The sequence below is a fragment of the Dromiciops gliroides genome, chromosome 1, assembly GCF_019393635.1.
Source record: "Dromiciops gliroides isolate mDroGli1 chromosome 1, mDroGli1.pri, whole genome shotgun sequence".
NCBI lineage: Eukaryota > Metazoa > Chordata > Mammalia > Microbiotheria > Microbiotheriidae > Dromiciops > Dromiciops gliroides.
In genome coordinates, this window is record NC_057861.1 from 109594109 (window position 1) to 109607641 (window position 13533).

At 38.7% G+C, this 13533-nt stretch overlaps 1 protein-coding gene across 1 annotated transcript in view; it reads right to left on the reverse strand.

Annotated features, from left to right (window-relative positions):
• The window catches only part of FER1L6 (fer-1 like family member 6), a 178545-nt gene that overhangs the window by 32699 nt on the left and 132313 nt on the right, over window positions 1–13533 (reverse strand). Inside the window, exons 32-35 of the mRNA XM_043991801.1 lie at window positions 12449–12619; window positions 8309–8469; window positions 5134–5276; window positions 1647–1735 (exon numbers count right to left, since the gene is read on the reverse strand). Of these exons, the coding sequence (XP_043847736.1) occupies window positions 1647–1735; window positions 5134–5276; window positions 8309–8469; window positions 12449–12619 (564 nt within the window). The remainder of the gene's footprint in view (window positions 1–1646; window positions 1736–5133; window positions 5277–8308; window positions 8470–12448; window positions 12620–13533) is intronic.

A 13533-nucleotide genomic window follows, 5' to 3' on the forward strand; every position in this document is an offset into this window, starting at 1 on the left:
ATCCACTTTTGTAATAGCTAGAAGTTACACAGTGCTTCAAAGGGTTGCAAAGTGCTTTAGATAAGTTATCTTATTTAATCATCAAAACCCTGCCCCAAGTCATTCTCTGAGAATATAAATTACAGGTGAAATGTCAATCTGTTTTGGTAGTAGTTTTTAAACCAGGAGTTTCTCACTTTGATAAACAATAAGCCTGCACCCCCAAATTACTAAGCCTTATTAATATTTTTAATAAACCTTTTATTATCAATGACTGAATCACTAGTGTAATCATAAACATGGTAAATATTATCAATAAACCAGATTGCTTTTAACAATACTTTTTGTTGATGTTGTTTAGTCATTTTCAGTGATGAAAAAGTTTTCACTCTTTGTGACCCTGTCTGGGGTTTTCTTGGCAAAGATCCTGGAGTGGTTTTCCATTTCTTTCTCCAGCTCATTTAAAGATGAGGAACTTGAGGCAAATAGGGTTGCCCAGGGTCACATAGCTAGTAAGTGTCTGAAGCCAGATTTTAACTTAGGTCTTCCAGACTCCAAGCCCAGTTCTCTCTCTACTATGCCATTCTACTGATACCAATAAATGGTATCATATACAATTATGATTAATATAGCATAATATTTTAATTAATATAGCATGGCATTTTATTACTAAAAACATATGACTTCTAATAAACCAAATTATAATTGTTAATAAGTCACATCATTATTAATTAGACTGATTAGGAATTATAGGATTTAGGGTTGGAAGAAACACTAGCATCTAAGCTATCTTCCATGTTTTACAGATGAGGGTCAGAAAGGTAATATGTTTTGTGAAATATTCCATAGGAGGAAAGTGGCAGAGTCAGAACTTTCAATCATATTTTTTGAGCCCAAATCCAGTTCCCTCTATTACTGTTTGTGGTCTTATTGTTGTTATTTTTAATATCCATGCACACAAATGGCCACCATATCCTCACCAGGGTTTGATGTTTTTCAATAGATGGCCTCCACACCTGAAGCCTGCCATTAGAACCTGCCTTAATTTGGTGTGAGGAGCACAGAATTCTAATGTTCCTGCCCATCTACCACCACTACAAGAAGTTGTTGTTTGTCCTTCAGTCTTAAAAAGGGCCATGACATCAGGGTGATGTTATGACTTGATGTGAATTGGATTCAAGTGAAGGAGGGCTGTGCAAGGTCACCAATTTCACTCTCCTCCATAGCCATCTGGGTCCATTGGCAAGATATATATCAGGATGATTGGAGATGGCCCTGACTGTTTAAGGCAATTGGGATTAAGTAACTTGGTCAGGGTCACACAGCTAGAAAGTGTCTGAGGTGAATAGGTAGATTCTGAATGAGGACTTAGTTGCTATTCACTACCATTATGACCACCACATTGCCATCATTTCCCTGGTGGAAAGGACAGTGGATTTGAAATCAGAAGATGTGGGTTTGAATCCTAGCTTTGCTAATTATTGTCTGTAAGACTCTGGGCAAATGACATGATTTCTCAACATGTTTCCTCATATGTGAAATCAAGAATTTGTAGTAGGTGATCTCTCAGTTCTTTTTAAGTTCTAAACACTAGATACTTTCTACTCCTAGTCCAACCCCTTGATGTTTGTAGGATGACATCATGATCTCTTTCTGTATTGCATTACCCTTTTGGCTTCCTTGGGGAGATGTCAACAGGTGGTCCTGGTGGAGGCATATCTTTGGGAAACATGTCCACCCACATCTGCAGGCGACCCTTTTGGGAGGAAGAACAGAAACCAGTTATCTTCTGGAGACTCACCACCATTGAGCTTAACACATCTCAGGCACTAAGATGCCAGTATTTTTCAACCAATTATGTTAGACCTCAAATTTTTAGTGGGAATTACAGAATTAATAGAAATGGCCCTTCCTTATATTATTTCATTATTCTGTGAAACTTCTTTATAATGGCAATATTAGTGGACAGGATGAATCTCTCCTCTTGTAGTTTTATATCAGAGTTTTGCTTTAGAGAGATTTGGGAATGATAACACATGACCCACAGAATAGGTGAATCCTATACAGTAAAAACCATATGAGAATGGGGGTCTATACTATACTGCAGAAGGCATATTTCCCCCAGTGCCTAATTTTCTTCTACAGAGTAAAGAAGACACTTCAGGGACTCACTCACACTCTTGGGACATGAGAAGACCCTTCAATGTACTGTCACAGTACATTCATCCACCAAAAAGTAGTTATTGGATTTCTACCTAACACTTTACATTTTTTTATTTTATTTTTAATTTATGGAATAAAAAACATTTCCATAACATAGTACAATAAAAAAAGATTATTGCACATGAAACTGTAAACCCACCCAACACTTTGACAGGTATCAATCAATAAGCATTTAATCAGTCAATAATCTTCTTATGTGCCAGATACTATGTTAGGTGTTGAAATACAAAGATAACAATTAAAGGTTTTTTTTTTCTTAAGGAGAAAAGATGCTGCAAAGGATAAGGAACATAAAACAAAACACACATGAAACATAAGTGAAAAATAAAGACCACTAAATAAAGAACTGCTAATAGTATGTAATTGATGATTAGGAATTCATAGGAAATGGAGATAAGTGAGAGCTGGGACAGTCAGGGAAGGCTACATGGAAGAGGTGGAACTTGAAGTAGGCTTTGACGAATGGGTAGAATTTAGGAGATGAGAAAGAACATAGCTGAGGGCCAGGATACTGGTGGAACTAGGGAGACATGAGTTACTCCTCTCTCCTCCACCTTTCACACCAGCTAGGATTATTGTGAGAAGGGAAATTGTGGCACAAGCTTGGAGCAATTTGATATTAACTTTGCCTCCAGGTTGATTGATCTGGAACCCAGCTGTGATCCCTTTGTGCAGGAAGCAGATTAAAACCAGTCTTCAGGACTTTGGAGAGCTCCTGAGGACCCCCCCCCCCCCCAATAACCTGGCTGACTCCTTTTTACTTTCTTGCTGGTGGTTTCTGTTTTTATATTTCCAAACTTCTTTAACTGCTTTGGAACTTTTACCTGCGGGTTACCAGTTTTTAAAGAACTGTTTGAACCCTTAAGTTCTATATGATCTATTGCTATAGATCAGGGGTTGGCAAACTTTGGCCCACGGGCCATATCCTGTTTTTATATGACCCATTATCTAAGAAAAATTTTACATAAACAACAAACAACTTTTACGTAACTTACAAAATTTAAAAATAAAGTTGTATTTTGAAATGTAAGAACCATTCTTAGCTAGCGGGTGATGGAAAAACAAGCAGTGGGCCAGATTTGATCTTTGAGCTCTAGTTTGCTGGTCTCTGCTTTAGATATACAACTTCTACAGGAACAAGGGGCATTTCAAGTGAGAAGAATAAAATACACAAAGATTTGGACCTGGGAAGGTGTATGGCATTACTTATTCTCAGGGAGAGACCTACGCATCAGGGGAAATGAGGCAATTTATTATTTTAAGATATTTCAAGCTGTAGAGAAGGAAGTTCATTGCCAAAATATGTATGGCAAGAATGTAATCAACTATTTTTGGACCAAAGGAAATTATTAATAGAGTTATAGCACATAGAAGCAAAAGAAAGCTTATCTGAACTATTAGAACATGAAGTAAGCAAAACCAGGAAAAATCTCTCTCTCCATATATGTGTGTGTATAAGAATATATACATATATGTATATATGCATACACATACATAAATAAATACATACACACATATGTATATATAATAACTAAAACAATGTAAATGGAAACAAGACAAAAAGGGAATACTTTGTAATTACAATGGTCAAGCTTAGCCCAGGAAAAGTGAGATGAAAATGTACCTCCTGCCCTTTATTGGAGAATTGGAATGTTATGTATATACTGTCAGTTGGTATATTCATTGATCTTTCTGTCTTTCTCTTTCTTGCTTATAAAAATGTCTTCCAGATATCTGACTAACCAGTATTTTCTCCTTGTGCCTTTTGCCTTATGCTTCTCAAAAGGAAATATTCCCTTGTCTTTCGAATTTTACTGCAACTTCTGGTGGGTCAGTAGAGAAATGCATTTTGTTGCCAGTGGTCTGCATTACAAGAAGTGGCTCTCTCAAGATAGGGGGAGGGAATGAATGTAATGTAAAAATAAAAGAGGACAAGAAAGGGAGTGAACTTGTGATTTCACTAGGATAGGAGGTATCTGATTAAAAAAAAAACCTCCAGGTCTGTACCTTCTCCAAAACTTACAGCTCTAAACAATGACTTGGGACACTGTCTTGCTGGGGTCACACAGTGTTAGAGGCAGAACTTGAACCTGTGTTCCTGACACCAAAGCCAGCTCTCTATCCATTCTACCACTGTCTCTCAATAGAACCACACTGAACCAAACCAAAGCATAAACAACCTAAAAATGAAAAGATGCCAATAAAAAGTTGCTTTGTTTTGCTTTAGAATGTGGCCTAATAACAACTTCTGTCTGTAACGATTGGAATGACGCCACCTGCTGGAGACTTACTGTAGAAGAGTTCCGCCCATGAAACGAAGGTCTTTGAGGGCAAGACCAGGAGTCTTTTCTTTGGCATCAGGAAGTGACACGGGCTAGTGGGAGGAGGAAGGAAGAGACTGGCACTCGCTCTGAGGCTCTTTCCTTTGGACTCTGGTGGAGAGCGGAGCTAGAAATGTGCTCTCCCTTTAATAGATAGGAATCTAGGCCTTTCTCTCTCTCTTTACCAAATTCTTATTCTCCTTAATAAACGCTTAAAAGTCTAACTCTTGCTAAAGCTTATAATTTATTGGCAACCACTCATTAAATATTTTAGACAGTTTAGCTAGAATTTTAGCCCTTAACAGTCTTACCTTATCCCCACCCCACCCCCCTGCATTTTGGTAAATAATACTCTGGAGCAACTCAGGGACAAATATCTGCATCATCTTACTGAATGTTTTGGGACTGGGTCATTAGCAGATCGATTGGGCCATCATTTAAATTTATGCAGAGCCAAGCTTGTTGTCCAAAAGTGTAAACATCCATGATATAAAAGAGAATAAAACATGCAGTCTAAAGGTGACTCAAGGGGGAAAATATCTCAAGTTTAAAAGGAAAAATTCCACCAATAAACTCTGTTTCATGGGACCAGGCAAGGTCATTTCCCTACCTGTTCAATTCCTGGCTTATCCTTGTGATACAGAGGTCGGGTTTCTATGTGCTCTGGAACAAGCTTACATCCAACCTCTGCGATTTCATTCCAGGAATGTAAAACCTTGAGTGCCAAGTGCTCATAAGATTCAACAGTCTCGTCTAGATGAAAACAAAGAGAAGAGACCTTGGGGTTAGTGTGTTCTTACATGGATATGCTGGAAGAACTATTGTGGATATTTAAAGATAATTTAAATTCATAGTTTAAATTTAAAGATGAATTTAAATACAAGGAGATTGGGAGAGTGAAAGGAGGGGGGTTAAGGGAGGGAAGATGAAAGGAAGGAAGAAAGAGAAGGAAGGTGAGAGAGAAGTGACTCTCCCCAAAGCCAAAAGCTCAGAACCAATGACTGAGAATCCCTTTCCCTATGCAAAATAAACTTCTCAATACTACAATGAGCTCTAGGGTAGAGCAGACCTTGCTAATAATTAGACGGTGGCCATATATAATCTGTCAGACCCTGGGAACTGTATCAGTCCCTGCTTTGATCATCAGATAGGACAAGGATTTGTCATTTGCCCTTCTGCAGTATATAAACTCCTATTCCTTCTCCCTTTTATTCGGGGAAAGAATCAGATCAATACAACCACAGCTATTCTGAAAGGTATAACAATCTAATGCTCTTGGGGTCTATTCCAAAGCTCCTTTGCCTAGTTTCCATTCTTTACTCCCTTTTGCACAAACACAAGATGTCTATCCTTTCCATAAACCTCTTTTACCTTGTTACAAGCTCTCCTTTATATAAGATCTGTGCCGTTAGCCCTTGAAATTATGTTGAATATATTTTGTATTTCATTTGCATGCAGTTTCCCCGGAAAAGAATGCAAACTCCTTGAGGGTAGGGATTGTTTTGCTATTGTCTAGTACCTCCAGCACCAAGCATAGTCCTTGCCAATGGTAGACACTTGACAAATGCCTATTGAATTGAGACTAAAAGAGAAGAAGAAAGAAGTGGGGATAGTAAAAGAAGAGCAGAAAAAAACTTGGCAAATGATATAGGGTATGTATGACTAAGAATGGCCAGAAATGTTATCTCTCCCTTGGGCAGGACTGAAATGACAGGGATTGTTGACAGCCTCGAGTGATTTTGAATAAGGCCACTCAGATGTGTGAGAACTAACTGAGGAGAAAATAGGATTCTTTGTGGATTTTTATTAAGGGGCGGGGAAGTGTTGCTTTGTGTAGAAAAGACCAATCCCAGGTGGCAAAAGGGGAAATGACATCCAGATCTGTGCCTAGCCTATCTGAATCTGGATTTTATTATAGGAACTCAAGTGAAAGTAGAAGCAAGCAACGTAGGAGATGCAGCTCCTGAGCCAATCAGTCCTGTGAGTTAAGAAGCTGATGGTAGAAGGGTGCCTGCCCTTAGCCCCATTTTCATGGTGCCCTCTCTTCCTTCACTGTTCAGATTCTCAGGGCCCTCTCCTGTGACTAAATACTGATCTCAAGAAAAGGACCCAGTATTGAATATTTCCAAGATCTATGATGCCACTAGTGTTATTACTGTGTCAACAGATGCAAATCACAACCTATATTCCTTCTCCCTCCCCCCCTTAAATTTAGCAGACACTCTTTGAGAATTTCCATAACCAGAATTTTAACTAGGATAAAATAACTGGGGCTTTGCCCAAGGGGTACTAAAATTAAGAAGGTGATAACAACACTTGGGAACAAATGAGCTTGTTGCCTACTGATCAAAAATGATTGGTTAAAAATGTAAATCCCTCCTCTACCCCTGTTACCATCCTACTATAGGTAAATTCTTTTCTAGTCTAGCCCCATGCCTCCTTTCCTTCTTAAACAACCCCCAAAGCAGCTGCCTCATGGTGTGCCAGAGTTTGCTTCTGTCAACAATCCCCTAGGTGAGTTCATCTCCATACCCCACTTAACTCATGAATAAAAAAAATCTAGTTATGTTTCTGAATGTGGCCAAAAAATTCATTCCATTGTGACTAACTCATTAATGAATCTCTCCAAACTTAGCTAGGCTGATCCTCAGACAACAGACATGTGGCCTATCTCTGGTTCTGTACTCAAAGCTTTTCTAGCTTAGCAGGACCTGCCCACCAGCTGGGCAGAACTATGTCATCTGTCTTTGCCTCTAAGTTCTCAGGATCACTTCAACAGGAGATGAGTCATAAAGGGGATTTTTTGTCAAAGGTCCTAATAATCATCATTAATACTTCAGGATGAGTTAAGCCACTGTGAACTTAGGGGTTGGGGATATTTGTGTCTTAAGACCTATTTTGAATTGAGAAATTATAGGTTTTTCCTCCAGTGATAGTGAAAAGAATTCCAAATATTAGTAAGTACATGGGGAAGATATATATTTTAGACAAAGAGTACTTCTTGGAGTCCTAGGAATTACCCACCATGTAATAATTGCTATCAATTGCATGTGTCTTTCTTTAGGGCAGCCTAGATGAGGCAGTGGATAAAGCACCTGCCTTAGAGAGAGGAGGACCTGAATTCATATCTGGCTTTAGATACTTACTAGCTGTGTGACCCTGGACAAGTCACTTAACCCAGTTTGTCTTAGTTCCCCATCTGTAAGAGAAGTAAAATGGCAAAGCACTCTAGTATCTTTGCCAAGAAAACTCCAAATGGGGTGATGGAGAGTTGGACATGACTGAAATAATTTATCATATGTATGTATATATATATATATACCTTTAAGGTTTGCAAAGTGCCTTCCATATGTTATTTCATTTAATCTCAACAACCCTTTGAAATAGGTCTTATTATTATTCTCATTTTACAGATGACAAAAGTGAGGCTGAGAGAGACTATGTGATTTGCCTATGGTCACACAAGGAAGGATCAAGCCCAGGTCTTCCTGACTTCAAATCCAACACTCTATCTACTGTACCACTCAACTGCCTTAATATCCCTAACTTGATACTCTACCAACATGTAAGGTAAATTCAATCCAACAAACATTGATAAAACATGTGCTATAGGACAGGCATCGTTCAAGGCAGTGGGTTCATGGACATATCTGACAATGTTCTACATTACAGTCCAGTCTCATTCATGGTGCTAGCATTGTAACCTTTTCCCTACTTTTGAATTTCCCAAAGTGATTCAAAGGAAGAATAAATAACATAAGCAGAAAACACTGTAAAATTGTTACCAGTGCCCTCCTCAGTGAAGACTGTTTTCCCAGAGAAGACCTGGTTTCCAACCTGGATCTCTCCAGGTCGAAAGTAAGGTCCAATCAGCTTGTTGTCTTTGCAGAGCTTGGTGAGTATTTCAGTGGGTTTAGATGTGTCCCTCCAGGCATTGTAACCTTCTCTGCAAGTGAGAAGAAATGAAGAGTGAGATCAAGCATCCCGGTTGATTATGACTGTTGGAACTAGTGTGCTTACTTATTGAGTCTATGTTGTTTGCCATTTTTAAAAGGTTTGAGTTTGGGGGCGGCTAGGTGGCACAGTGGATAAGCACTGTCCCTGGATTCAGGAGTACCTGAGTTCAAATCCGGCCTCAGACACTTGACACTTACTAGCTGTGTGACCCTGGGCAAGTCACTTAACCCCCATTGCCCCGCCAAAAAACAAAAAAACAAAAAAAAACCAAAAAAAAGGTTTGAGTTTGTGTGATGTATTTTTTCCTTGTTGGCATAACATAAAAAACATTTGGGTCATGGTTATGAAAGATTCTGGTTTAATTTGGGGAGTGGGGATGGAGCCACTTAGTGTCAAAGTCAATATGGTTTCTGATTTGACTTTTCCCCTTCCAGGATAGCTTTTTAGCAGCCTGCTGCTCAGGGAGAATGCTCCATTTGTCCTTCTCATTTGATTATTTCTTTTTCTCATAGTCCAATAGAGAGTGGCTAAATGTTGAAAATGATTTTAATGAAAAACTCAATCAGGTTCATTTTTAAATATGTCTTCCCTGGAAGCTAGCTTTTAAGTCTCCCAACTCCTCTCTCCTTACTGCTAGACGTTTACAGATCAATTTGCATCCAATAGTCAACTAACAATTAGATTCCTGTAATAGAAAATGATGTTTTGGAGCAAAGATCAGATACCTTTGCTCGATCATACCACTTTTCATTAAAGAGATTTAAAGCTAAAATATACCCCAGGCTACATCAGAACCTAAGCTGAAGGTGGGGATTAAATGTAATATAATTATAAAACAGAGGCACAATAATTTTTCTACCCTGGGATAAAGATAGAAAGGTTTATGAGAGGTCTTTTTTTGTTTGTTTATTTGGTTTTTTTTGGCAGGGGAATGTGGGTTAAGTGATTTGCCCAGGGTCACACAGCTAGTGTCAAGTTTCTGAGGCCAGATTTGAACTCAGGTCCTCCTGAATCCAGGGCCGGTGCTTTAGCCACTGCACCACCTAGCTGCCCCCAAGGGGTCTTTCAAGCCATCCTTCCCCCCACTCCAAACTTCAAGCATAATTGTGAGAAACTCCTCCCAATCAAATGAGAACTTATCTTGTTTTAACAAAACTTTAGAGAAACGGAAAATTTATCAACTTCCTGGTCAAACCATTTTGGTACCTAACAACTCTTAGGAAGCTGAGAGCAGTTTTACCATTTATCTTGATCTCTTCTTAACATCTTATCACAGTAATAGCTGACATTTAGATAGAATTTTGAGGATTACAAAGCACTTTACATATATTATTTTTATCACCATCATCTTGTTCTCAGATTTTTAGTGGTGAGATATAATCCAGGTACAAGTCACTGTTCTAATATTATTCTTTTTTTGGGGGGGGGTGAGGCAATTGGGGTTAAGTGACTTGCCCAGGGTCACACAGCTAGTTAGTGTTAAGTGTCTGAGGCCTGATTTGAACTCAGGTACTCCTGAATCCAGGTCCAGTGCTCTATCCACTGTGCCACCTAGCTGCCCCTGATATTATTCTTTAATACTGACTTTTTGTACAGATTATTGCCTAGGTAGACAAAATAAATGCATCTGTAAGTGAATGAATATAGCAGGATATAAGTTTATCTTCTATTCACTCAATGAAAGAATACTTATGCCAACTCCAATAATAGAAAAATTGGGATAATATTTATCTCATCTTGTTCCCACATGGCTTGTATTTGCATGGCATAATGAAGAAAATACTGGGCTCTTGAGTCAGTTTCAATCTTACCCTAGCCACTTATGACCTTTGTGACCTTGGGTATTGTACTTAACCTCCTTATGCCTACTTTCCTCATCTGGAAGCCTAGGGGATTGGATTGTGATCCTATATTTTCTTCTACCAGGTCTCTTTATTTTGAAAGCATTTGATTTCATGTACCTTGAATATTAGAAGCACTTGGCATAGTGTTATCTATTTAAAATGTTCTTAAATTTAAAAAAAAAATTTTTTTTTAACGGGACAATGGGGGTTAAGTGACTTGCCCAGGGTCACACAGCTAGTAAGTGTCAAGTGTCTGAGGCCGGATTTGAACTCAGGTACTCCTGAATCCAGGGCCGGTGCTTTATCCACTGCGCCACCTAGCCGCCCCCAAAATGTTCTTAAATTTTTAAGGATAAGTGTTATATCCAGTCTATTCTGGATAGTAATTCTATCTGTGACCCAGTATCAGTAAAGTTTATATATTGAATTACATATACACATATATACTTTATATATATATACACACATTGGACTTGTCTGCTAGTTTATGAAAGATGGTTCTTCTGATATATATTTTTTACTGGGTATTTGTTAGATTCTCAAATCTTTAGGAATATGTTAGCATTTCTACCATTCCCCCCCATAATCTACATTTAGCAGTACCTTAATTTCTTTAATTATAAACTTCCTGTAGTTACTGGTGGCAAAAACCTTATCTTGAATGTCTATCACACTCCCCACCTCTTTCTGTAGAAACATCCACATGATTTAAACCTATATTCAGTACTTCTTTCTTGACATATTATTGATTTTTTTGTTTATTTGTTTTTCCAGGGCAATGAGGGTTAAGTGACTTGCCCAGGGGGCAAGCTAGTAAGTGTCAAGTGTCTGAGGCCAGATTTGAAATGAGGTCCTCCTGAACCCAGGGCCAGTGCTTTATCCACTGAGCCACATAGCTGTCCTCATATTATTGATTGAGTTTTATTTATATTACCATCATCACACCTAACCCCAAATTTCTCATTTGCCACAAATGCTTGCCCTACCTTGTTCCTTCCATGGAAGTGTAGAATAATGTGTTATGATTCTCAGCAGGACTCTCAATTTCTTGCATATCCTTATAAATCACTAATGAAACTTAGGAGGATTTTTCTATCCCTTTGGCATATGCCTAGAATTCAACTAACTTTCTAGAGTCAGAGAGTAGAAAGACAGGAAGAGAGGGATATTTATCCAAAAATTTTACCATGGAGTTTTATATTCCTTGATGTCTGGGCAGAAGCCAGAGAGGGCATTTCACGATATTTTAGACTCAGGAATATCAGTGAGTGTCTGTTTGTTTATGGACCTGGTATCATACTTGTTAATAGCACTGAGAAAGTATTGATTGGCAAAGTGGAAGATGTGGTATCTATCACTGAATAACCTTTATTATAGGCCAAGCCAAAAGTAGATTCAAGGCTTAAAATGAAATAATCACTTGTGAAGGGGGAAAAAAGCCCTCACAGTTAAGGCTAAATTTACTAATACAGGATTAAGAACAGTTTCAAACATAAACAAGTGAGGGGACATGAATAGTTATTCCTCCCCAACCACAACCCTCTCACACTTCATTTTCTGTCCACTTGAATCCAGGATAGTTCTTACCACAACCATCATCATTTATTGCTGCTGATTACCAGCAATTACCTTTCTAAGGGGTTGTTGTTTGTCCTTTGTGAAGTCCTTAAGTGAAGAATGGCTGTGTAAAGTCACCAGCCTCACTCTCTCCTCCAGAGCCATCTGGATTCAGTGGCAAAATAAATTATCAGGATGACTGGAGATGGCTCTAGATGTTTAAGGCAATTGGGCTAAGTGACTAGTCACACAGCTAGTAAGTATCTGAGTTCAGATTTGAACTCAGGTCTTCCCAACTTCAGGGCCAGTGCTCTATCCAGTGTGCCACCTAGGGGCCCCAACTTACTAACCTTAAAGGGACTAGTGGTCTATTTGCCAATGATTTCACCGGCCCTGTCCATGGTTCTGAAACAGAGCCCCCTACCATTCCCACCCCAATCCACAACTTCAAGAGACCAGAGCTCATTGAATCAACACTACTGGTGCAAAACCCAAAACATCAAAGGCACATGTGTACAAAAGACCTAAGTTTGGGGGGGGGGGAGAGGGGGAGGAGAAAATACTTACATCTCATACTGGCTCTGCAAGCCACAGATTGCTCGGTGCTTACTATAGAAGCGGTTCTCCAGGTCAATTTTGGTCTCTCCAATGAGGTCATCTGACCCAATCATGTCATAGTCATATATTCGGACTGTGAGCAAAGTCTCTTTCGGAAATGTAGCCTGAATCTCAAATGATCTAGGGCCCAAGTAGAGAAGATTTCATGATACAAATGATATTGATGATTGGTTAGAAACTCACTTTTATGCAGGATTAGAAACCACTTTTTAAAAACATCACTGTCAGGTAGATAGTATAGAATTCTTATTTTACAGATAAAGAAATAGATTCAGAGAATTCAGGTGACTTGGCCAAGATCACACAACCAACAAATGTCAGAACTGTGGTTTCAATCCAGGTCTCCTGCCTCTTAATTCCAGTATTCATTTTATTAGATCATGCTGTCAAAATCACTTCTGCACTTAACTGTTTGTACCAATAGGGCAGCTAAGTGGTGTAATGAATAGAGCATTGGGCCTAGAGTGAGTTTAAATTTGGCCTCAGATGCTTATTAGCTATATGACTGAGCAAATCATTTAACTTTTGCCTGCCTTAGTTTCTTCATCTGCAAAATGGGTTTAATAATAGCACCTACCTTCCAGGGTTGTTTTGAAGATAAAATGAGATGACTAATAAAACACTTAGCACAGTGCCTGACACAGAGCAAACACTTTATAAATGTTAATTATCATTATTATTAATTATTTTTATTATTATTTGATGATTTCTATTAATTGAATCATATAAGAGGCAATGTGGAGTAATGAATAGAAAGTGGGCTTTAGAATCAAGAATATTTAGGTTTGAGTCTTGACTTTGACACATATTGAGTGTGGGACACTGGACAAATCACCTAACTTCTTAATGGTCCCAGGCAATTCTCAAAGAAAAGGGACAGAACAGTTACCAATCTGCATTGGTAGAGAGAGTTGCCTCTCCTAGAGTTCCCCATACCAATGGATTCACAAACCCAGAGAAGGAAAGAAGGAAGGAAGGAAGAAAGGAAGGAAGGAAGGAAGGAAGGAAGGAAGGAAGGAAGGAAGGAAGGAAGG